Source organism: Pogona vitticeps, chromosome 6, assembly GCF_051106095.1.
Source record: "Pogona vitticeps strain Pit_001003342236 chromosome 6, PviZW2.1, whole genome shotgun sequence".
NCBI classification, from domain to species: Eukaryota; Metazoa; Chordata; class Lepidosauria; order Squamata; family Agamidae; genus Pogona; species Pogona vitticeps.
In genome coordinates, this window is record NC_135788.1 from 107,097,352 (window position 1) to 107,123,167 (window position 25,816).

Here is a 25,816-nt window from a genome sequence, read left to right on the forward strand (position 1 = left end):
CTCCACTCAGTAATCTAGCAGCCAAGTTCTGAACCTGCTGAAGTCTCCATAGCAGTCCCAAAGGCAGCCCCATGTAGAGAGCATTACAGTAGTCTAATCTCGAGATTTCCAGTGCATGAACCAGTGCAGTGAGGGGCCCCGTGTCAAAGTAGGGACGCAACTGGGCAATCCGCCTTAGATGGAAATAGGCGGAATGGACCACAGACATTACCTGTGATGCCATTGACAGCACCAGGTCCAAAAGTAAACCCAAGCTACGCACATCATCCTTTGTGGAAAGAGTGTTCCCCTCCCCCCCCCCAAAAAAAAAGAGAGAGGGAAGCTCCCAGACCACAGACACTGGGGGCACACACCCGCAGGATTTCCATCTTGTCCAAGTTTAGCCTCCGTCAATTGTCCCTCATCCACCCCAGGCGTTTGCACTGTGGACTTAGCAGAGAGGAAAGGAAAGGAAAGCAGGCCAAAGGAAATGGGGGAAAGATGTCTATCTTAAGTACTAGTCCTAAACTCAAAACATTTATAAGGCAGGGGAAGGCCGGAGACTAAAATTTACTGGGTAATTTGCCATACACTGTCGAGTGTTTCGTATTGTCATTTGGAGAAAAATATTAACAACTAAAAAGCAGAAACCCTGGCTTACTAGAGCTTTGTCTGGACAGGTACAACTCAAGACTCACCTCTTCTGTGGAAGAATTAGGGAATTTGATTCTGGTGCTGTTTTGCAAATTCCTGAGCTTGAGGCTATACTGAGAGTACCCTGTTCCTTAATTTCTGCTACACGTCAACCGGCCTAAGACCTGACTCCAGTTAACTAGGCCTCTAGCTTCTAATAAATGAGCAAAGCAGAACCAGTTTAGAACAATGGTTCCCAACCTTGGGTTCCCCGGTGGTTCTTGGCATAAAACTCCCAGAAGCCTTCGCCACTAGTTATGTTGGCCAGGATTTCTCGAGAGTTGTAGTCCAAGAACATCTGGGGATCCAAGGCTTGGAGCTACTGGGTTAGAGAATTAGACTTGGAAAATTCAGGTTCAAGTCCCCACAGAACCATGAACGTCACTGGGTGAACTCCCTCTCACAGAGGTGATGTGAAGGTAAAAATCGGCAGGAGGGAGCCAGGTATGTCAATCACTTTGGGCTCATGGGAGGAGAAATAGGATATAAGCGAAAGAAAGAACCAAGCCCCAAGTCTAAAATCTTGTCTACCACTGCTGTAAAATGTGGAAACAAAGTGGCCGTGCCAACGGCTTTACAGGAAAGATAAGAGTTTGGAGGGAATGTGGTAGCCTCATGCAAGGATTCTAGGCATATCTTGAGAAAGTTACCTTGGTGAAATACACTCCCAGAACTTTTCTTAACCTCTGCTTCTGTGGAGCAGCTCCAGGCATGTAGAGATCAGCAAGAAACAGAGCCTACAGCTGTTTTATTCTCCCTCTTACTATTATTGGTCTGTTTTTTTCCTCCCCCCCCCCCCCGGACTGTTCCTTTTACTGTCGCCGTCGTTTCTCTGGCAGGCTCAGGGCTTCCGCTATCCTCGCCCGGCCTCCGTGCCGCCATCTCCCTCCATTTCCCGCCACTCCAGCCCCCACCACAGCGAAACGGAAGAGGACGACGAGCGATACGATGAGGATGAGGAAGCTGAGAAGGACAGGCAGAACATCAAGCCTCCCAACATGATGGGCCCGGTGCCCGAGTGGCGCAAGCGCTCCAAGAAGGGCTCGAGCGAGGCCAGCGTCTCCTCCAACGCAAGCACCTCTTCCATTCCCAGCAGCCCCAGTGACGCCAGCAGCCCCACCAACTCGATCATTGAGGAGAGAAATTAGCCCCCCTATCCAGCAGTGGGGCCCGACTCACTCACCTGCTCTTTTCCCTGCGCCTCTCACTCCACGCCCTCCGTAGGTCAGCCGGTCTCTGGTGCTGGATTTCTGAAGCAGTCCCAGAGTTGTAGGTTCTAACATGCTCCAGAACTGAGGTTCTAGAATATTCCAGTATTGAGAAGGGGCTCTGGGTGGTGGTCTTTCTGATGCTGAGCTGTTAAAACGGTTTGTTCCAGTTCAGGTTGTGGAAAATGGACTTGAAAGGAGGTGCCCTCCCATGGCTCTGAAGGGTGCCCCCTCTTTGCTTGTTCTCGAACACGAGTCGCATGTTTGTGTTCAACTTGACCTGGGAAGGGAAGGGGCCTTTCCAGCTCTACCCAACCCCAGTCAGAGTTCGCCTTGAGTGCCATGGACTGGCAACATCTTTGGAAGGAGGTGTCTAGATATATGTGAGAAATCAGTGTGAGGCAAGGAAATCCATAGGCTTTGCTAGGGGTGACCCAGAGATTGATCCTAAGGATTCTCAACACTCGTGACTTAAACCTACAGCTGGCTAGGTCTGTGCTCTACAGATTTCACAGTGCTGTCCTGCTCGGTGTCTCTGTCTTGGAAATGCCACCACTTTTTAAAAGAATTTGACAGGTTTTTGTAACACAAGCAGAGGTTCTTGATCCTTTTTAAAAATAATAATAATAATATGCATTGTTACCATGAGGGCCATGTGAGGTCACATAAACAGCACAGTTGTAGAATGCTTGGGAGTTCAAGAAAGACCCTGTGCATGAGGAAGCACAGTGGCATTTTTAAAAAGCCTCGAGTCTGCTCTGTTCTGGATGGTTCATGAGAAAATGAATGAACGTAGCCCTTTGGAGCGGATCTAGAAGAAAGTTGCATTCTAAGGCTGGTGAACTTTTTAAAAAAATGAATTAAGAATTGAAAAAGCAGGGGTTTTCCTGCAGGGGTTTTCCTTATATGTTATTTTGAAATTTGCAGTTGAAGAACAATCTTAAGATGCAGTCTGTTTATTCCTGAATGCATCCAGCTGGGAGTTTTAAAGGTGGTTCTTGGTAGCCATGGTTGACCTTCCAAGGGGATGTAGTTTAAACAAGGGTTAGCATGAAGCTCTTAACAGCATGAATGGTCTAGGTTTGGTATAGTAATTTAGGATTTGGACAAAAGTGTTTGCCTCTAAAAGCAGCCAAGGGCCCCAGAGTGTGTTGCAGGGGCATTTAAGAATGCAAGAAAATCTAGAAATGTCCTGCAGTGTAGACCACTTAAGTGGCTCCAGAAAAAAGAGAAGCGATCAGAGGTTTCTCTTTTTTTATATGTTAAAACTGTGGCTTTTTCCTGGAGCTTTTTTTATACCCCAGCAACTATGTTTATAGTAGTGGACAATCAAGAGTATTTTGGAGCAATCCTAAGTGCAATGTTACCCATTTTTAAAGTGCTGTGTTGAGTTTAATGAGGGAAAAGCACAAGGCAGTTGAGCTCACTTTGCCTGCTTAAACCAGTTAAACAATCATTGTCTTAAATGTTTATCTTCAGGAAACCCATTCTTGACATTTTAGAATGTATAGGATACCTGGGATATCTCTGTGACTCCTCTTGGAAGAAGGCAAGCTAGTCTGGATTATGAGTGCTTCAAGAGAACATTCAGGAAAACCACACACTAGAAGGTATAAGTACCTGTAATGCAGTTTCTGTAACAACGCTGGCCTCTCAAACTTGTGAGTCTCTGAAGACAAACATATCAGGAAAAGCCTCTAAAATGGTGAGCTTCTTTCACAGCTAGAGAAGTTGTGTGGTTCCAACCCCGCCTCCCAGCAATTTATCCTTAAAACAAGGCACATGGAAAGTGTGTGCTTTGTTCTTAAGTAAATTACGCCTGTGGGAGCACAGTTTGCCTTTTTTAAAAGGTGCGTGCTCTTGCTGCACCTTGTTTTAAAGATGAATTGCTGGGTTTGTTGGTTTGGTGGGGTTTTTTCCCCCCCATTTTTACCATCATGGTGCTGAAACTTATCGGTGTAGTGGCAGATGAAGCACTTGGGCCTACGAAAAACATCAGCCAAGGTGCCTGTTGCTCTAGCTGTTTTTGTTAGAAGGATTATGTACGCTGTTGAAGTCCCCGAGGGGAAGGGTCCCGTACGGCTGTCGTCTTGTGCATCTCAGAACACCAACCAGAGTGGCTGAGATCAACCAAGGCCATAATATTTCAGAACTTCTTTCTTGCCAGCTCAGGGCGCCTGTGATGATGGTGACGCGGAGAAGAGTACAGCCAAAGCCGATTCTCCTGTGCAACAAACCAGAGAGCGTGCTGTTGACAGTTTTAAGACCGAATAGTAGTTGGTATGTGGATATTCCTTCTGGGACAAGAGAGGGAGACACCTCGAGAGCGGAGCAAAGGACATGCACAGGAAACCCCCCCCCCCCTTTTGTCTTTCCATCTGCTGCCAACTGTGGTTATTATGAACAATCAAGGAAACCCATTTTTTTAAAAAAAAAAAACAGGACTGTTTTGCTGTGGCCTAAATTTAGTGTGATTCCCTTCCGCTTCTCCCTGCTGTTTGAAACATGACCCACATTTCCATGTCATCCTCCCCTATCCCTCTTCCCCCCCCCCCCCATAAGCTGTGAGTGAATCAATCCTCTTGGTTTCAGTTGAATCCACCCTCTTGCCCATCTCTAGATTTTAATTTATGGCTGTTCACAGATGCTTGAGGTTTCTGGTGTGTCTCTTTCCCCGACCCTTTTGTGTGGAAGAACAAAACACACACACACAACCTACGAAGAACAAAAAGCTGTGTGAGACAAAACTTGTTGATTATTTAAGAATAAAGTTTGCTTTAAAAATAGTTCGTGACAGTGGCTGTGTCATCGAAAACACTAGGGGGTCTTTTGTACTGAGCTTCTCATCAACCCCATTTCGTAAGAAATGGTCAAGGATGGGAAGAATTGTAAACCAGCAGCAACATCTTTTTTAAGAGGGCAAAAGAAGTGAGAGCCAGTGTGGTGCAGGGGGTTGAATGTCAAACTACGACAAAGAAGACCTGGGTCGAATTCCCTGCTTAGCCATGCACAATCTGGGGGAGGGGGGGTATGAATGCCAACGGCATGACCACTCTTTCAGTATCTCACACATCTTGAAAACTCTATTGCTGTTATGTGCCATCAAGTTGGAATCGACTTATAGTCACCTTTTCAAGGTAAGTGAGATATTTAAAGAGTGGTTTTTTTGCCAGTTCCAGTGAGTTTCCATGGCTGAGAGGAACTTAAGCCTCCTTAGTCCACATTCATCTCTTTATCCACTACACCAGTGGTTCTTAACCTTGGGTTACTCAGGTGTTTTGGAACTGCAATTCCCAGAAACCCCAGCCAGCACAGCTGGTGGTGAAGGCTTCTGGGAGTTGCAGTCCAAAAACACCTGAGTAACCCAAGGTTAAGAACCACTGCACTACACCACACTAGGGTAAAGGTAAAGGTTCCCCTTAACATTTAGTCCAGTTGTGTCCAACTCTAGGGTGCGGTGCTCATCCCGTTTCCAAGCCATAGAGCCAGCATTTGTCCTTAAAGACAGTTTCTGTGGTCACATGGCCAGCATAACTAGACACAGAACGCTGTTACCTTCCCACCGTGGTGGTACCTATTTATCTACTTGCATTTTTGTTTTCAAACTGCTAGGTTGGCAGGAGCTGGGATAAGCGACGGAAGTTCACTCAGTCGCGTGGATTTGATCTTGCGACTGCTGGTCTTCCAACCTTGCAGCACAGAGGTTTAACCCACTATCCATTAATTCAAAAGCAGCTTGATGACATAAAATATCAAGAAAAGTGATATGCCTTTAATTTGCAGCCAGGAGTACTGAAGTGCTGACGTGTCATTTCCAGGACTCTAGAGAGGAACCTGGCTCTCGGCTTAAAAGAATGGTCGCAGGCAATAGCCACTATCTTAGCAGAGCTGGGTGAGATGAGCTGACTTTGCAGAAGACAGCTGCCTCTCTTCATAAAGGGTGAGGCATTTGCAATAGGGCCATCACATGGATATGCACACTGGTGACGTCTCTGCCTCCAAGGACCTTTCCCACCTTAATATCCAGCCAGTGCCTGCTTCTGTCCAGTCTGGTATATTTGACAAAATTAATTTTATGTTTTTTCTGTACCAGTTTTTATGTTCTTAATCTACCGTTTTCAGTACATTGCACAAAAAAACATAACATTGCAAGACTTTAAAGATTTAGATTTTCTTTGGCATTAACTTTTCCAGATTGCAGCCCGCTTCTTCAGTTTGGCTGGTCTGGAGGTTTATGCCAAATAAAACATCTCGGTCTTCTTAAGTGTGTTGGCACTCCTGTTGCATTCTGCAACACTGGTGACAAAATTATTTTTTTTTCTTCCCTCAAGCTAGATGTGGACTGAGAAGCAGGATAAGAAACATGTGTTACTCTTAACTGCCTGAGCCAGTGTGGTGTAATGCAGTGGTTCCCAACCTGGAGCATCCAGATGTTCTTGGGCTTCAACTCCCAGAAATCCTGGTCAGCAGAGGTGGTGGTGAAGGCTTCTGGGAGTTGTAGTCCAAGAACATCTGGAGCCCCAAGGTTTGGGACCACTGGTCTGTAATGGATTAGGACTCCAAAAGACTTGGGTTCAAATCTTCCCTCAGCCACAGAAACTCTCCTCAGATGCAACTTGATTGAACATAAGTACGCTTTTCTCTGCAATCATATTGAGAAAGCAAAACAGCATATTACCCCCGGTCTAGATGCAGAAAGGAAAGTGACTTTTTGCATGCCAGTAAATGGTAACCCAGGCTACCACAATGGCAGTAAAGTGCCCAGCATGTTGGGCCAAGGAGAGTAGAATTGGTGACATCGAGCACCTGAAGAGGCACAGATTCTGTCCTTGGGCTACGGCACTAACTATATTTTTGTTAGAGATCTAGGTCCCTAGGCTTAAAATTTAAGAGATCAATTTATTCTTGGAAGCACAGTTTTTTCTCTTGACAAGCACATACTGATGATTTCAACAGTGATTCTCTCCCATTGCACTCTATCACTTGAAGCTGATGTTTTCAACACCTAGTGATTTTAAGTGCTGGAAGATAAAACAATTCATTTACCACCATGAGTGGCAACTGCAGTAGATTCCTCCCACATACCAGCAGGCAAGCAATTGCCATCCAGCTTCCCACCCCTCAGAGACCACTAAATCTTGGCCATTGGCATGGAAGGTGCCTTCCTATCAGAACCTGGAAAGCGTACTTTACTCAGAAGAAAGGGGAGAGCTACAAGCCCCAATTCCACCCTCAAAGCTTTCCTCCTCGCTTTGCTACAACAGCTTTTCTGTTGCAGATGCCTTTTAACTGAAGATCTCCTAACTGCAGCTAGAATACTTTGAATTCAATGCCAGATTCACCATGAACTAAACTTGCAAAGTCTGTTGTCTTCACTGAAACGCAATATCCTTTGGTAAAACCTTCACAGAGAGGAACAACATGTCTGCATTCAGCCAAACCCCAGCCACTCACTCCTCTCCTCAATCCTTGCTTTTATGCAAGACTGAAAAATAAATTCTAAAAGGCCCTTTGCAGCTCCCCGTCTTTACAAGTTGGCAGCATCCCTAAGGGTGAACAGAACAATTTCTTCCTTTCCTCTAATACTAGCAGGGAGAGTGCAAATTACAGCAGAATTGGCCAGAAAGAAATAATGTATGTTTGAGATCTAGTGTAATCAAGCACCCAAGATTTAGCAGGAAAACTTTAAATCTTAACCACATTGTACCGTAGCTGCTCATCTACCCAAACTTTCTTACAAGGTTGCTGCCAGGATTACATGAGAAAACCACATAGATTTCTAAAAGAAGTTAACATGTTCATTACTAAGATACAGCGGTTATTAGCTAACTGGATTTTAGAAAAAGAAAAACTCCTTAACAGGAGAGGTGGAAACACAAGTCTCTTATCTTTATACCGGATATTGCTAACATACCAGGAGTTCGATCTTTGCCCCGGTTAAGCACTACTGATGACTTAAGATACATCTGTGTTTTCACCAGGCAATCTTTAGTTTTCTTTGCACATATACTTAGCATATTCACACAGTGTTTCATCCCTTAATAGAAGCATCCAGGGCAGGTTTTCAGCTATGCAGGCGAATTTAAGTGCTAGGTTACCTTCCTCATAGTTACCACACACATACACATTAGATAGTGCTTAATGCCAGGTTTATTTAATGCCAGTTACAGACTCTCCCAACACAGAGAATGGGCAGAGGCACAAGAGCTGTTTTCTTTCTTTCTGGAGCAGCCAGCTTTGGTTACAGGCTAAACGAAACACATCTGGATAAGGCTGCAGATGTTGGGAGGAAGCCGGGAGCTGCTCTTCGCTCAGTCGCTGGACTCGCCCAGAGTCAGACGGTCAAAGAGGTACTCGCCGAGGCCTTCATCCTGGGCACGCACACGCGTCAGGTTGGTCACATGGTCTCCCAGTTTCTTGATCAGCTTCACCTCTTCATCAAGGTAGTGAGTCTCCAGGAAGTCACACATCTTACAGGTGGAAAGGAAATAATCTTAGGACTAACTTTTGTACATTATTCCCCTTAATGTTGAGACTGGTCGGGGCTGCCTTACAAAACCACTTAATGCACATTCATCTTCTTATTATAAAGTCATTGTTAGAGAGGACCTTAGAAAGTGACTTCATCTGTCCCACCCAAAATAAGAAATCTAATACTCTTGGTGTAATGACAGCAGTCCATTCAGCTGGACTCTTGTTCAAAACCATGTAGCCTTTGATAAGACCACAAATGTAGAAATAGATAGAAAGATACTCAGCTGCCCAATAAAATTATTCTCAAAATAAGTTTCTTGCCTTCAAAAGCTCTGTACAAACATCTATGAATATATGGTGTGTGGAGAAGACGGTACTGTATGGCTTAGGTACTGTGATCCTCCACCATGAGGAGACGGCAAGTCTCCAGAATTCAAGGCCCAAAGAGCATTTGAGAAAGAACCAGCCACGTGTTCCCGGACAGGCACTCTGCAGTTATATGAAGTAGCAGTTATAGAAAGTAGCAACTGCGCCTCGCTCTGCCTGTTCTCTCCAGCAATACTTACATGGGGATCAGATTGGCGGGAAGCCACTTGGTGCAAATCCAGTAGAGCCTGGTTCACGCTCTTCTCCAGTTGAAGGGCAACCTGCATGGCGGCAGCTCCATCCTTCCATTCATCCTGCTCTGGTTTCTGAAGTGAATAGCGCAAAGTGTTAGACACTGCATCTGCCATAGCATCTTCTCCTCTTCTGCCTCTCAGCTATCCATTCTGTGATGCATATCTTCCAAATCTCCCTATATTATCCTACAACAAGCTAATTTTGAGGCAATGGGCAGTGTAACTCGTTGCACTCCTATTTGTAGATACAACACCTACCTGTGCTTCACCAAAAATAAGACAGGGTCTTATATTAATTTTTGCTCCAAAAATGCATTAGGGCTTATTTTCAGGGGATGTCTTTTTTTCATGTACAACAATCTACATTTATTCAAATACAGTCATGTCATCTTCTGCTGGCTGCACAATGGAGGAAGGCGGGGTTTCACTTAACTGGGGCTTATTTTGGGGGTAGGGCTTATATTACAAGCATCCTGAAAAATCATACTAGGGCTCATTTTCAGGTTATGTCTCATTTTTCAGGGAAACAGGGTGCACCACTGTAGTTACTTTTTAAGGACACCAAACGGGGTCCTCTCCCCATAATCCTCTGCTCTCCCCTCTTTTGCTTTTAATGATCACTGTCTCCTTATCCCTGCTTCAGCCAGAACCATGCCCCACCTCCTAGGAGACAGAGAAGAGAGAGACAAGGACAGACTCTGTCTCACCCTGACATCCTGCAGGACAACTCTGCCACCACGACGGTTTTGGAAGGTCAAAAGCTTCTCAGCTTGTTCGTGCTTCTCCTCAGACAGGTGCCGGAAGAAGCTGGAGAACTTGGACAGAGCCACATCATCCCGGTCGAAATAAAAGCCCTAGAACAACAAAAGGAAAGTAATAAAGGTGGCTGTATTCTAGCCTTTCAGAGGGTGTGTGTGGTGTGTGCACACATATAACTGGAGAGGCAACGTAGACAACAGCAACATTAGGAATCTCCAGATGTTCATGGACAGCAATCCCCGTAACATTTTAGTATTAGCTATGCTGATAGATTGGAGCTGTAGACTAAAAACATCCATATTAACCCTAATAGGACTTGGGAGGCATGTGAGACATTCAAGGAATAGATTTGAACCCAGGTCTCTAGGGTTGTAAGTGCTAGGGCTGACATTCTGTCCTGTACACCATGCTTTCTCTTCTGGCATGATTTTCCAAAGGGAGAAATTATGGGTTTGACCTTCCAGAAAATCAGAACCCTCTCCCAAAAAAATAGTTTAAAATAGATTCACAAGCAAGAGTTTTGCATGACACCTAACAACCCCATTTTATTGTGTTTCTCTCTTCTCTCCAGAAGCTGTTACTGTACCTCACTATGCAGTTAGCAATATGGAGGAGATGGATTAAAAAAAAAAAACAGAGCAAGCAGTCCTACATCAAGGCTAGAGCTCTAGATTGTAATCAGAACAAATTAGCAGTTTGGTGGTTATGTCTGCACTGAACATGTTTGTCCGTGCCACTCTTTAAAGTCACTACATTAGGAAAATCCCAAAATAGTTTTCAGATAAAACTTTAACCTCCAGTAGCAGAAAAATGGGTGAAACAGGCCAAATCGGAATTAGGCACATATGAACTTGTGTGGCATCCAAAACATTTTTGGCCCCTAAGGAGCACTTGAAATAGCTTCTATTTTCTGAAACAGGACAGGTAATTACAGGGGAGCAAGCATTTCTTGTAGTTGCACATATACACATGCACGCAGAGCATGCTCCCCCACCCCTGGCAGATTCAAGACCTGCCTTCGCTCCCACTACAGTATTTTAGGCATCAAGCTACAATATTCCTTGTTGACTTCAATTAATTTTTAAACTGACTGCATTTACTGGTGCTTTTGGAACTATTATTCTATATTTTTATCTGCTTGGAAGCTGTACTTGTTCAGTGTGACTTACACCCAAAAAGACAGGTGCAACATCGATAGGATCTTTTGCAAGTCTTTAATTCATAGGGTCACCCTATTATCAGAAGCAAACTGACAGCAGATAACAACCAGGAACAGATACAAGGCTGCAAGTCATAAAAGAGAATTTAAAGCACTTTGCATCTGCTTATTAATTTTCCTAACACCTTTGTAAGGTAGCACCATAGGGCCAAACAGACAGAGCAAGGACTTCTCTATGACAATGGTTATTAGTGAATGGAGTCTTTCTCCCTTGTATTCACAGGAGCTACATGCCAACATCTATCTTCTAGTACTAGAAATATGAGCTGAAAAGAAAAAGCATCTACAACTTTTAACCTACAAGATACACTTTTGAATAATTACAGGCCATTGTCTTCAAAAAGCTTAAGCTTCCCAGGTTTAAAATACAGTCGCATTGTTATTTGTTAAGTTTGTTAAGCCGACACTCATCAAAATCTCTTTCCTGCAGATGAATAAGGCTGACTTTGCTAGCCAAGTATCTTCCAACAGTACTTGTAGTACAACTCGCACCACCCCTGCTGGCATTTGCCAAATAGCTGGGGATGATGAGAATTGTGGTGTTATACATCTGGAATGCACCTACTAGAGAAAAGCTGACCTAATATTTTCTGCAAGTGTACTGGGGAAATCTGCCTAATGAATAAAATTAGGGCTTGATGAGGAAATTCTAAGTTCTTCTTTTATTTCCTGGTAACTTATTGATGGACTCAAGCTAGCTTCCAATTGAAAACTACATACCAATCACATTTCAAACTTTTTTTTAATTCCCCCAGAAAGTTGGGGGATTTTAGTTTTGCAGTAGTCCTGCATCTAAAGAACTTTATTCAACAGCACTCCTCAAAAAGTCATGGCAATTAACCCAATTCAAGCTAGTTCAGTTGACCAGCGGGCCCCAACTTTTTTGGGGCCACAGACCGGTTGGGGGTGCGGGCTCTGTGCTTGGGGGGGGCAGGGCACCCCCACGCTTGCTGGGTGGTGTTGCGCTTGTGGAGGGGCATGTCACACTTGCGGAGAGCCATGTGAGCGTGACATGCCCCTCTGCAAGCACAACACACCCACCGTGCATGCAGGGGAGGCAGAGCTCCATGTCTGTGGCCCAGTTCCAGGAAGCCCACAGATTGACACTGGGCCGTGGACCGGGGACCCCTGCTGTAGACTACTACAGATCGGTCACATTGTACTCATGTTTAGTTGGTATCCAGAACAGAAGAACGTTTATTTTGCACCCAATCGTTCTTCCTTCTACCAGGGGGACATATTGCATCTGTTCCTCTCTACTCCACCCCACCCTTTCAAACTAGCCTTCCAATCTATTTCTAACTTATTTACAGAGCAGTTCAATAAAACTGGATTTCATCCCAGGAGATGGAGCCCATTAGGCCAAAGATCAGGAGTTCTTAAAGATTAACTTTACTATCTTGATAAAGCACTAAAAAAAAAAAAAGAAATAGGAGAAGGTAAACAAGCAGGAGAGTAGACTTTGTAACCAAAACACCAAACTGCATGCCACACATTTGAGGGCAGGGGTTCCCAACCTTCGGTCCCCAGTTATTATTGGACTAGAACTCCCAGAAACAGCACTAGCTGTGCTGGCCAAGATTTCTGGGAGTCATAATTCAAGAACATCTGTAGACCTAAGGATGAGAACTGCTGCTTTAGGGAATGAAACAAAGAGGGAGATTTCTTTAAGAAATCAAGGGATGGAAATGGTGGTGAAAGAAGCAGGAATTTCAAGGAAAAGGAGATTTCACCCAGGAAGAGATCTAGGTGTTCAACAGTGTGGCACCGGGAGAGCATAGGGCAGGGTTGGACAAAGTTATGCCAGCTTAAAAACCCTGGGTCTCTTCAGGTGTAGAGGGAGTGGGAATAAGACTGGTGTATAATTTGTAGAAAGCCAGTGTGGTCCAACAGACAGAGCAGTGTACTAAAATTTAGGAATCTGGGTCCGAATCCCTCTTCAGCCATGGAAACTCTTGGGAAGAGGATACCACTGGTAAAATCATGCCTTAATGATAAGAAACTGACCTACAGTTTCTTACTGGGAAACTGTAAGTCAGATGTGCCAGGAGAACACATAAGAAGCAAGCAATGCCCACAGTAAAGATTGCTGGCTGATAAATAAAAGGCAGGATTTCACACGGAGGCTGCAAGAATCTGCTTTCAAAACAGTTCTTTCCCCCCCCCAGCAACGCAACACCCTCTAGCTGTGCTTTCCCACCACTCTCAGCTTTCAAAGCTGGGCTTCACAATCCAGCACATCAGCCAAAGGGCGCTGTGCTGCAGGAGCAATAACTGGTGAACTGAACAAACAAGCACTGCGAAGACAGTGTTTTCCCATCATGCCCTCAAAGGATGTTTACCCCAAGCAAACAAAGCAGGACGGCTGAGCTACTGGAAAACAGCATCAGGCTCTTCTTTCGGACTTTAATGAAACCCATAGAATTTTGGAGCTACCCACCAGAAATTGATGCACAGCCCGAGGAAGATGAATTGTCAAAAGCCTGCTTTATTATTTTTTAAAATACAGTAGTCTAATAAAGGCATCACCTATTCCTGCCTTTGTACTGTTTGCAAGGGAATCAATCACCGCCCATTGAAGAGACAAAATGGCAGATGGAGCACTTATTATAAGCACTAGATGGGGGGGGGGAGAGAAGGACCAGAATACAAGACTCTCCCCCCACCCATCTTAGAAACCATTGATCTATCCAGCAGTGGAGCTTGTGATGAGGATCCATCCAGCAGCGAATTACGTACGCCACCTGGAGGTCCTTCGAAGAAAGGCGGTGTATAAAAGCAGAAAACAGTGAAAGGCTGGGGGGGTCTCTCTTTGGGCTAATTACACAGGGAGACCTTTTTCTTTTGATTTTAAAGCACACATGCAAGGGGTGGGGAAAACGCATGCGGGAGAGGGAAGACTGTCGAGGTTACCACTTCATCCTTTAGACATACTCACCAAGGACAGGTAGGTGTAGCTGGCACGGAGGAAATGGTTCACCAGGCTGTTTACCCCACCTTCGCTATAAGCGTGGTAGTTCTGGCGGATCTGGGAGCTCATGGTGGAAATGGAGGTCGTGCGGATGAGCTGGCAAGTTTAAGGAATGGAGGAAGATGGGGGCGGCCGCTGCCTTGCTCCGTTCAAGCACTGTTGAAGCAAGAAGCAAGGAACGACGGACCAGGAGCGGATCTGAATCGGGCGTGCCGCGATGGAGGGTTTTTATAGCCAGCTGCGAGGCTCTTCCAAGACCCTCCCTCCGTGCTGAGTGCAAAAAAAAAGAAGAAGAAGCCCCGCCCTCAATTGGCTCTCCTGAAGGAGCGGGGGGGGGCAGTAGTTTCGCTCTTCTGGGGCCCTGCAGTCAATAGGCAGGTATGCAGGAGAACAGCCGGCCTGCCCGCCCTTGCGCATGTGTGGGTTGTGGGACAAGGTGCAGCTGTTGTCATACAAGATCTTTTTGAAAATCCAGCTGTTAAAAAGGGCAGAAGCCCTAGCGAAGAGGCCCTAATATTTTAGGTCTTGACACAATAGTGAAGCACAGCCAAATTTTAATGGGATTAACATCTGGAGTTGTACAGATCTGGCTCCCCAGAATGGGTGGTGGTCCTACAGAACATGAGTAGCAAGAGAAGTATTTATATAAAGACAGAGGTGATACAGTGTTGGATTGAGACTTAAGGGATTTAGGATCAAGATCCCCACTGTGGTGAAACTCGCTGACTAATATCACATGAGTCTGTCACATACACATAGGTTTACCTACTGTACGTGGGTGTTGTAAGGCTAAAATAGGGGGGGAAAGAAAGCAATTTTTGCCACTTTGGGTTCATTAAAAGTAATGGTTGGACAATATGTTACAAATTCTAACCCAATATCTCCAGTTAATATACCAGTTGAAACCCTACCCAAACAAAGATAACTTGGCTATAAGAAACTACAGTCTGCTACCCAACCCAACCCAACCTTCTGTTATTTCAATGTGTTATCTGTGGAACTGCTTTTTTAAAGGGTTTAGAAACTGCAGGAAATCCAATATAGGGCTATAAAATTATCACATGGATCAGAGTGTAGTGAATGCATGGCACGAATGCTTTTCATTGTGATAGGCACTCTTGGACCATCCAGATGTTTGCTATACAATTTCCATCGGTCCCACCCAGCATGGTTTACACTGAGACAGTAAAAAGACTACAGTAAAAATATCAAATAGACCAAGAGTGCCAACAATGAATTCTGAAGGAAATCAACTCTGAGCGCTCACTGGAAGGACAGGTCCTGAAGCTGAGGCTCTAATACTTTGGCCATCTCATGAGAAGAGAAGACTCCCTGGAAGAGACCCTGATGTTGGGAAAGTGTGAAGGCAAGAGGAGAAGGGGACGACAGAGGACGAGATGGTTGGACAGTGTCATTGAAGTGACCAAAATTAATTTGACCAAACTCTGGGAGGCAGTGGGAGACAGGAGGGCCTGGGGTGCTCTGGTCCATGGGGTCACAAAGACTCGGACATGACTTAATGACTAAACAACAAAAGCCCAACCTCTGCTGTTATCATCTGCAGTGGTTCCCAATTCATTTGGGGACCCAGTTTAAAGTTATGGTTGTAACATTTAAAATCATTAACACCTTGGATTCCAGTTCACCTGAAAAAATCACTTTCTTCCCTACCTGGATCCTCTTCAGAGATTCTGCTCCTTGTGCTCCTGCAGAATAACATGACCTGGGTGACTATTAGGGGAAGTCCCTTCTCTGTGGTAGGAACATCATGACCCTTACTGGCATGAAAAATGAGTGGCTGACATATGGTAAGCATCTTTGTGGTTTGCCCATTTCTGTAATAACTTTGATTCATGTGCCAGCTTCGGGACCAGCTCTACCATTAGGCAAAAACAACCTGTTGCAGGCAATTTTGTTGTTGTGTGCTGTCAAGTTCCAACTTGTAGTGACCCTATGTATGAGTGATCTCTAAAACGTCCTGTCTTCAACAGCTCAACACTTGGAGATCCAAGCCTGTGACTTCCTTTTTGGGACTCAATCCATCTCACGCTTTTAGAGGTCTACAAAAAGGCAGCAAAATGTTATTTTGTTTGGAACTATTGTACGTTCACAACCAGGGAGACACTTGTGGAAATTGCTGCCTCAGGTGTCAAAATAACTTGGCTGGCTTTGAATATGTTTGGCTTGTGAGTGTGGTTGCAGTACTTACTGTTCTACGTCAGACAGGATGTTTATCTCGAGTTGACTCTGCAGAGTTTTTTGGTCACTCTCCAGATCATATCGTTGTTCAGCTAAGCTGGCTTCTTCTACTGCATAACACAATCTCTAAACTCACAACAACCGGCAGAGAAGTACTGAAGCACAGTAACTAGCCATCCCTTTTGCACACAAAACTCACCTGCTGAATTTTAGTCACAACTGACCATTTTTTACCACAGGTGGAAACATGTTCCATGAGCATTGCATCCCCAACAACAAATAAATTCATCTTTTCTCAGTAATGGTACAGTTGTATATCATAGTATCGTTCATTTTTTTTCCTCACGCGCTCCACTGGCTTCTGATTTATAGTTACCCTAATGGGATTTTTGAGGTACCGGTATGTGAAATATTCAGGAAGTAATATGTCATTGCCATCTCTCAGTGAGTTACCATGACTGAGTAGGGATTTGAACTCAGGTCTTTTGTACCCTAGTTTGACATACTATCTGTTACATCATACTGAGTCTCCATTAGTTTTATTTTAACCAGCTTACTGGTTCTTCTGATAAACTGGGATAATCTCTTGCCATAATCTTTTGCCAAATGGATTTATTCATATTAGAGCTAGAATAACAACTGTTTTTTTTCCTCCCCTCACAAATTCATGTGGTGCCTTTAACTATAAAATCTAGCAGAAATACAACCACCAGCCATTCCAACAGAGGCAGCTTTCCTTTCACTCCATCCCCACACTGGGGATGAAAATAAGAAACTATACCTGTTGAATATCTGGGGACGTCAAGATTGCTGGTTAAGGATAGTTCTCTATAAAGAAGCTAGCCAGATTTCTATTGAATCTTGATGTCACTATTTGGAATATATACTCCACTATACCTAGGCTAGACTGAGGCAGAGCTTGGAAAAGTCACTTTTTTAAACTATGCGTCTCTCAGCCATGTTAGCTAGTGCATTCAGGGAGCTGCAGTCCAAAAATGTAACTTTTCAAAATGTTGTGTCAGGAGTATAGAGCAATGCACAGTTCTGATGTCCAATATCTGAGAGCTGTTTCCTGCCCTTCAATGTCTCCTTTCTAAGACAGCCACTTTCTTCTGCTCTGTGGTAAGGCCTAGCTAAACCCAGTGCTTAACATTATTACCTTAAGAGTCTTCATGCTGGCAGGAAACCCTGACACCCAATGCTACTTTAAAGGAATACCTGTGAGGAACCAAAAGTGTTGGTTTCTGAGGTGATAGAAATACCAGGGGAGACAGTATCAGAAAAATAACAACAATGATAAATGATAATGTGCCGTCAAGTCAACTTAGAATTATGGTGACCCTTTTTGAGGATTTTATAGGTACAGAATACTCAGATATGGTTTGCTATTCCCTCCTTCTTGGGGTGCTTTGGGATTTTGCAGCTTGCCCACAGCCACACTGGCTTATCTCCCAGAAGGCACAGTGGGGAATCAAACACCCAACCTCTGACTCCACAGCCAGATACCTAAACCAGTGAGCTATCCAGCAAGCTAATGGAGAAATAAGGCAGCCAGAATTTCTGCCTGCTTTAAAAAAAGTCTATCAGCCTCTGAATTGTTGAGACACCAAGACTGTTGATGGCTTTGAATACACGGAATTCTCCTTTGAAGGAGAGTTTCATGGGGTGAAAATAAATTACTCCCTTTTCTCTTCTGTAAGCAACCTTTCCTCCCTCATTAACGTGACTCAGCAAAAGAAAGCCACTTGTGCTACGCAGGCTGACAACAAATAAGAAAACTCAGAATGATTCAGCAAAAAAGGACTTATCAGTACCTCTTCCTCCTCCTCCCCCCACTCCTGGTCATTGTTTTCAAGCTTGAAGCTGTTCTGCCAACTGACCACCACCCCCACTTAAAAAGAAATGGCTGATGCAATGGTGGAAGTACAGAGATTAAAAATAAGGGTTTTTCTTCTCTTTCTTGCTCAGTAACTCGAACATTTGCACCCTTTTGACACAATCAGTTTAATCCTGAAAAAAGTACAGTACAGGCTAAAAGTGATAACCCAACTGTTGATTTTTTTTTTTCTTTCACACAGACCAGCATGATGATCTGTTTCTCTCTCCCTTTTTTTCCTTCTCCCTTTTTTATCTTTGAATTGGCCAGCATTTGAGGGGAGGGTAAACCAGTTTAGGTTCATCCAATCCAATTCCAAGCACAGAGTCAGATTAATGACTAAAGATACCTCTGTTCCTGCTTGACAAGGGCTGGACTCAATGATCCATAGGGCCTTTTCCAACTCTGCTGTTCTATTAGTGTTAGCGTTAGTATTAGTGTTGTTGACATGTAGCTCCTAAAGCATTCTTGTTGAGATTGCATGGTTAGTAATGTGATTCTGTGAATACATCTTAGAAAAAGGAACCATACGCACAGAAATCTATTCGTCAAGGTGTATTAAATAGTGAGGCAGAGTTTTTCCATCACTTTGTTGTTTTTGAGACACAGGCTTTAAAAAGCCAACCAGGCAACCCAATCCTAAAAACAACTGATTACTTAGTTTAAAATTCTACGTCTTTCAGTGGGACTCAAGTCAAGCACTAATAAGGTGGCAACATTAAAAAGAAGACATGGCTGCTGTGCCTTTAACACCTGCATTGATTTGGAAGTGTCATAAGGTGTACTCAGAGCTGGGCAATGTTTATTTTTTAGTATATTCGCGAAGGCTTTCACAAATTTCACAAAGGCTTTATTTTTAAGACTACAACTCCCAGATTCTTGTCATTTTCATCCAAAAATGTAACCTGAGTGTAGTTAGGCTTCACTGAAATTCCTTCTTCCACACAGCTATTAAAGCACAGGATTGCTATATTCCATCCTCACCTTTTTCCCCCCATGTGGGCCACACTACATGCAGTAAGTTGAGGACATAAAAAGACTGTACCACTTCAGGCTGCAGGCAGAATGTCCCATTTTAAATGTTCCTATATAAAAACTATGACCCCAAAGCAAGTATCTTCAAACATGCTCACTTATTACGTTTACTGTTTTTCTTTCAATTTTCTACTTTTTGGGAGCATTCAAACGTATGATACCTCTCTGGGAATTTAAAGCAGTACAGATGGTTCTACCACTACAGGACTCTACCTGTATTTATACATTGCACTCCATATATAAATCTGGATAACCTAGTATTTTCCCATCTACATTTTCAAGAGATGGTTATCTAGTTTCATTCTTTCCTGCTTCTCCATTTCTCATGGGGCATGTAGGACTTTCACTTCCCATTTTCATTATCTTCGTTCTACATCCGGTTCTTTCTGCTTCCCACAGGGTCTCCTCACTGGTTCAGTTTTATCATCACTGTGAAAACAAGCTGGGGTGAGGACACAGAGTAATAAGAAGTGTAGGAGTACGGTACCGATCCTGCGTGACCAGTTTTGTCTCATGAGGTCGGGACAAGAGTGTGCTGGGCATAAGACTAGACAAGTCTAATCTAAATTAGACCTGGACATTTTTCATATGTCAACATGCTACATCTGCCTTCTTTATAAAACAAATTATTAGTAATCTGGAAGTTGAGTCATGGCAACTGGACTTCTTTCTTATTAAGTTGAAACGTGTCGCTACTCATCCAAGTACAGTAGCTTCTTCAGTCTAAGGAGAATTAGTAGGAGACATGAAGTCCAGTTGCCATGACTCAACTTCCAGAGAACCTCACCTGGATGACTGGGAGTCTTCACAGATCAATTATTAGTTGTTTACTTTTTTATATTGTGTTCTACGTCTTGGTCCTAAGTGCTTGTAGGATTATCTGTTCATAAACCAAAAGAATATGACTTGCTAAGGTACAATTCTCCTTGCCTCTTACTAAAAGGGAATGGCCCCATTTGCTGTTCTGTCTCGTGCGGCAGAATACCTTGAACTAGCTCTGTAGAGAGGGAGCCACCCACTTGCTGGGCTGTTTTTCTTCCTCCTTTCCCTATTTGCCTGCCTTGAGGAGGATGAGTTGTTGCAGTCATCATCATGTGAGTTGAACATGACACAGGAAGGGATGAGACAGCATAGAGACCCAGTGACTGCAAAAAAGGGAAGGTTAAAATCTTCTGCAAGGTCAGAAGACCAGCCCTCATAAGACTGAATCCACGCTACGGAGCGATCTCCCATCGCTTGTCCCAGCTCCTGCCAAACTAGCAGTTCAAAAGCATGTAAATTCGAGTAGATAAATAGGTACCACCACAGTGGGAAGGTAATGGTGTTCCGTGTCTAGTCGCGCTGGCCACGTGACCATGGAAATGGACAAATGCTGGCTCTACGGCTTGGAGACAGGAATGAGCACCGCCCCCTAGAGTCAGATACCAGTGGACTAAATGTCAAGGGAGACTTTTACCTTTACCTAAAATCTTCTAGGAGATTTTTTGTGACAAAATTAATTATGAGGTCAGATGGTAATATCTACCGTGTTTCCCTGAAAATAAGACAGGGTCTTATATTAATTTTTGCTCCAGAAAACGCAGTAGGGCTTATTTTTAGGGAATTTTTTTTTCATGTACAGCAAACTATGTTTATTCAGTTACAGTCATGTCATATTCTAGTTGCTGTACAGTGGTGGAGGGCAGGCTTTCACTTAACTAGGGCTTATTTTGTGGGGTAGGGCTTATATTATGAGCATTCTGAAAAATCATACTGGGGCTTATTTTCAGGTTAGGTATTATTTTCAGGGAAACAGGGTAGATTCAGCTTCACCCTGACACATACCCAAAAACATAAATACACACACATACTGCAGTGGAGAAGGCTAGACATGTCCTACTGGTGCAGCACACTCAAATATAAAGATTTATTTCCATTATTCCTACAGGCTTAATATGTGACTGTATATAATTCAATGGCTTGAGGATAGGATATCTGAAACTCTTCCTCCTTCCCTTTCAACCTGCCCAAAATTTGAGATCTTTAATGGGAGCCCAATTATAGGTATGTCAGTTGATAAGTATATAAGACAACCTTTATATTAGGCAGCCACTGGATTGTGGAACTCCTTCCAAAGGGGAGTGAGGCTGACTCCATCTTTAACTGGTTTTCCAACAAGCAATATTATTTTCTTGAGACATTGGCTTTTACATACTTTTTTGTCTGTTTTTTTTTTTAAAAAGTATTTCCTATTGTGGAAGTTCACTATTCCTTCTGGGAGAAAAGCCAACCTGTGTGATCTTGGGCGAGCTGTACAATCACAGGGCACTCCCAGAAGAAGGGAATAGTAAACTACTTCTGAGTACTCTATACCTGGAAAATTATAGAAAGAGTCACCATAAGTCAGAATTGACTTGACAGCGCATTTGTTGTTGTTGTTGAGCATACATTGTTTTAGGATTTCTGATTATTATTGGGATAGAAAAATGATTTTATCAATATTATAATTAATTATTCTAATCATATGCAGCCTGGAGTTCAGCTTACTACATTTAGAATTAGGTTACTGAAGCATTCTTACTCCCTTTCACCTCATAAGTGGAAAAATTGAAGGAACTCTGCCTTAGTGTGGCCCAAACCCAATCATACAGGAAGGGAAATTTGCTGCTATTTAATGATACTCCAGGCTGCTGCCTGAAGGCTGCCTTTCTTATCCCTAATGGGGAAACCAGTCTTGCCCGTCTGAGGAACTATTTAAACTGTGTGCCTCCAGGTCTGTTCAACTTATGCATTTGTAAATGTGTGTTTGTTTGTCCATTTCATTTATATACCACTCACCTAGTGGAAAACCACTACTCTGGGTGGCTCACAGTCAAGAAAAAATCTCCCCACCCCCAACCAAAGAGAAAGGGGAGCAGATACATCAAAAGACAGCAAAAGAAAAGCCCCAATGATGACAGATAAGTGGAATTCAGGTTCAAATATTATGAGTCAAATAAAATCTACCACAGGAGGAAGATATTCCTAAGTTTCTTTAAAGAGCTCTATTTTAACAAGCTTTCTAAAAAAATTAACGTATTACTAGTAAGCTTCCAGTTATATCATTTCAAAGGAAACCAGACACAAGTGTTGAACCCCTGGAAGTCTTTGCTGCTGAGAGGAGCAGAATTGTTTTTCCCTCCTTTTTCTCTCACTTAGCTGCTGTTTATCTCTCCTACCCCTGTTGTCTCCTCTTTTGCTGAAATTTGATGTTATCTTCAATGGGCAGTGGGGCACTATAATTGGTAAAGCACTTGTTGGGTAGAAAATGTAGAAGAAAACATAAGCATAATGGTCTGATCAAGTCCTTCTAGATTTAGAAGGTTCTGATAGCCTGTGAGGTGCCACTCTTCATTGCTTTAATAAAGTACTGTATACATATAAATATGGTATTACTGCTTACGGCATATGTTGAATCTCTGTCTATCTGTGGGAGCCTTGTTCTCAAATCTAAATTCAACCTTGCATGTAAGACTCATTGTATGATTTCCTGAATGGTTCCCTTCTCCCCTTTCTTGGTGACCTTCAGCCTCAAAAGCTGTCATTTTTGTTTCTCCGAGGAAATATATATACAGTATGTGGCTTTGAACTGAATCTTTCACTCCCCCAGGCACGTCCTGTTCTTCTTAAAATCGTTCCCCTTGTAGCTACCAGTTTGTTTTAAAATAATTTGTTGCGCTTCTTGGAAAGAGTTTAGGAGTTATGCAAGATTGAACTATACCACCCACCCACCCCAATTTAGGCTTCTATGGCCTAAATATCTGAGGGAACGGACTGTAACCCGTGAAAGTTCACACTGAAACAAATCTGTTAGTTTTTAATGGTGCCACAAGGTTTTTATTTTGCTTCTTTTGTCTTTGCCAAAACAGACTGATCTCTCTGGAAAGGTGTAGAAGATAAAAGTCCACTCTCTCTGAATTTTTCAAGGACTGCTGGCCCTTTTGCATGGTAACCCTTGGGCTAGCTGTCACCCTCAAGCATTCCCCTGCTTCAGGGAGTATGTTTTCTTATAACCATGGTCGCCTTCTGCTGGGGTTGTGTTGTTTCTTTCTCCTCCCTTCCTCTGTCAGACTCATTGCTATCACCTGTTTGCTTTGTGTGCAGTGAACACACTGGCAAAAGCAGACTTTGGAAGCAAGTACTTACAAATACTTAGTTGTTAACAAATTCCTTACTTCAATAACAAAGGTAAGCCACATTACTCTCATAACATACATCCGGGGACAACATCACTCCTTTTGCAATGTAACTGGAATTTGTTAGTTACATTTGTAGTCATGAGTAGACATGTCTTTATTTAATGGTGGAAGAAGAATATCACCTGTTTCGAAGGTGGCTCTGTTGTGGATGGTGAGGTAACAATGAGGTGGTTGAGAGGAGAGTATGTTTTAAACCCTTGGCCTGTGGCATATAGCACACAGGCTTTTCAAAAAAGTAACTGCTTCAGTTATTTTAAAAAAATAAGAAAGCAAATAGTTATTTCTTAAACTTGTAAATATTATGGTAACTATTTTGAGGCTTAGAACTAGAACTACAATTGCTTTTAAAACTAACTTTCCCATTTCTCAACCTTGCTTCTTATTCTTTCTTTGTTCATCTTGGAAGTACTGTTCTGCAATTAGTAAAAGTATCAAACTATTTTTGCCTAATAACAGGCAACATGAAGAACACTTGAAGCAGGTAGCATAGTATCCTCCATAGTACATGTTGAAGAATGTTAAGTACACTAAAACAGGTGTGAAGTTGCCTGCTCTTCTCTGCACTCACAAAGGCTCCTCCTTACTCCATTGCTAGCTGGGCATAACTGTGGCTATACAGATTTGGATGAAGGAGCTCTAATGCATCCAAACCAATCTCCGGGTTTCTTCATCCAAAAGTTCTCCTTCCTCTAATTCTTTTCCAATTTATTTTCCCTTGAGTGTACTTGTCATTTCTCATTACATGGCCCAAGTGTTCTAGTTTCCTGTACTTTATATTTTATGATTTCTTTATCTTTAGTCATGCACTTTAATACTTCTGCATTGGTCACCCTCTCGATCCAATAAATTCTTAGCTTCCTGAGATAAATCTACATTTTTAAAGGTTCTACCATTTTTACCGTCGCCTGTGTTAAAGTCCATGATTCTATGCTTTGCAATGGAACTAAGGGCATGTAACACAATGACATGTGCATTCTCAATGTCAATTTTAAATTGCTGTGACTTATTGCATTCTTCATCTCAAGGAAGCTTCTTTGAGCCATCTCTGTTCTGACTTTGTGGTTTTGGGCAAGTTGCACGGTCCCAGGGTGCCCCCCAAGATGGGAATGGTAAATCACTTTTGAGTATTCTCTACCTGGAAAACCCTGAAAAGAGTCACCAAAAGTCAGAATTGATTTGATGGGGAAGCCACAACTGTGATACAAGGACATCTGCAAGCGGGATCTGAAGGACTTAGGAATGGACCTCAACAGATGGGAAACCCTGACATTTGAGTATTCAGCCTGGAGGCAGGCGGTGCATCACGACCTCTCCCAATTTGAAGAGACCCTTGTCCAGCAGGCCGAGGCAAGGAGGCAGTCCTGAAAGCAGCAAAATCAGGGAGCTGGACAGGGGACAGATTCCATTTGTCTTCAGTGTGGAAGGGATTGTCACTCTCGAATTGGCCTTCTCAGCCACACTAGATGCTGTTCCAAGTCCTCCATACACAGCACATTACCATAGTCTTTCGAGACTGAAGGATACCTATTATTAAACCACTTCCAGCAGTATTTTGTTAGGTGTGTAATGGAATACTGAAATGCTGCTTATGCATAGTGGTTCCTGAGTCAACACAAGGACATGTGATATCCACATGATTTGCTTGTTGAAATGTGCACAACGACATTTGCAGGATCTCAAAAGTGACTGTTAAGGCTTTTTTACAGAGTTCAGTAAGTCCAGGAGGAGGCCTGGGAAATGTGGGCTGTGGGATCTTTCTCTCTCTTCTTATCACTGTTGAGAAAACAAATAAAACCAAAGACTTTGCAATCCTTATACTCTTTTACAATAAAACCTGGAATGATTATTAGCCTACCGAGAAGGGTTGGGCGGCTTGAAAGCTTGCTAGGACCAAGAAAATAAATCTCAAGAATCTGGAGCCTTAGAGTCTGGATGTATAACTTTCCCAAGCTCTCCCGAAGTTATATGATATCTATATAGTTCCCAAGGTCAGAAGTCTACAAATAATAAACTCAACACAACTAGTTGTAGGGATAATCTATGTATCAGGTGTAAAAGCCAGAACTCTGCAGACTCACATGCGAGTTGTGTGACCAACAGGCAGAACACAAGAACTCGCAGTTCAGAGAATTCTATGTAAAGAGGGGCCAGCTTGGCTCTCGAAAAGCTAGAACCACACGTGGGGGGGGGGGGCTTCAGTACAGATCATAATGGTACCAAATAGTAGACCAACAAGCAACAATTAACTTGCGAGGGAGTGTGGTCTTCACTCTCAGAATGAAGTGGGGAAGAAGGGCGCCGTGTACCCCTCTTGGATTAATTGGATGAAAGGTTCACTGTAAGTGCACCTTAAAAGTCTATGAATCGCTGCAAATGTCTCTTATGGGAACCTGCCAGATCTTTTCTTTCTTTGGCCCCAGTGTTTCTTATTCTGGGGGACTGCAGTTTTCGAGGGCACGGAAGGGTTTTATTTTCAAGTCAGTTGCTACCTGACTCTTGTTAACTAGCAATCCCAGGGCTTGAACATGGGACCTTCTGCATACAAAGCATGTGTTGTGCTAGCGAA

The 25,816-nt window shown here is 43.3% G+C and overlaps 2 protein-coding genes across 2 annotated transcripts in view; one reads left to right on the forward strand and one right to left on the reverse strand.

Annotated features, from left to right (window-relative positions):
• GYS1 (glycogen synthase 1) overlaps positions 1–4,664 on the forward strand; it is a 38,822-nt gene extending 34,158 nt beyond the window's left edge. The window contains exon 17 of the mRNA XM_020792779.3: positions 1,512–4,664. Within this exon, the coding sequence (XP_020648438.2) occupies positions 1,512–1,820 (309 nt within the window). The 3' untranslated portion in view covers positions 1,821–4,664. The remainder of the gene's footprint in view (positions 1–1,511) is intronic.
• Positions 4,665–8,012: 3,348 nt separating this feature from the next.
• LOC110078529 (ferritin light chain, oocyte isoform) lies at positions 8,013–14,344 on the reverse strand. Its single transcript, XM_020792815.3, has 4 exons — positions 13,891–14,344; positions 9,682–9,828; positions 8,921–9,046; positions 8,013–8,350 (listed from the first exon to the last, which is right to left on the reverse strand). Exons 1-4 carry the CDS (start codon positions 13,990–13,992, stop codon positions 8,192–8,194), a joined length of 534 nt encoding a protein of 177 aa, XP_020648474.2. The 5' UTR covers positions 13,993–14,344; the 3' UTR covers positions 8,013–8,191.
• Between the last annotated feature and the right edge of the window lie 11,472 nt (positions 14,345–25,816).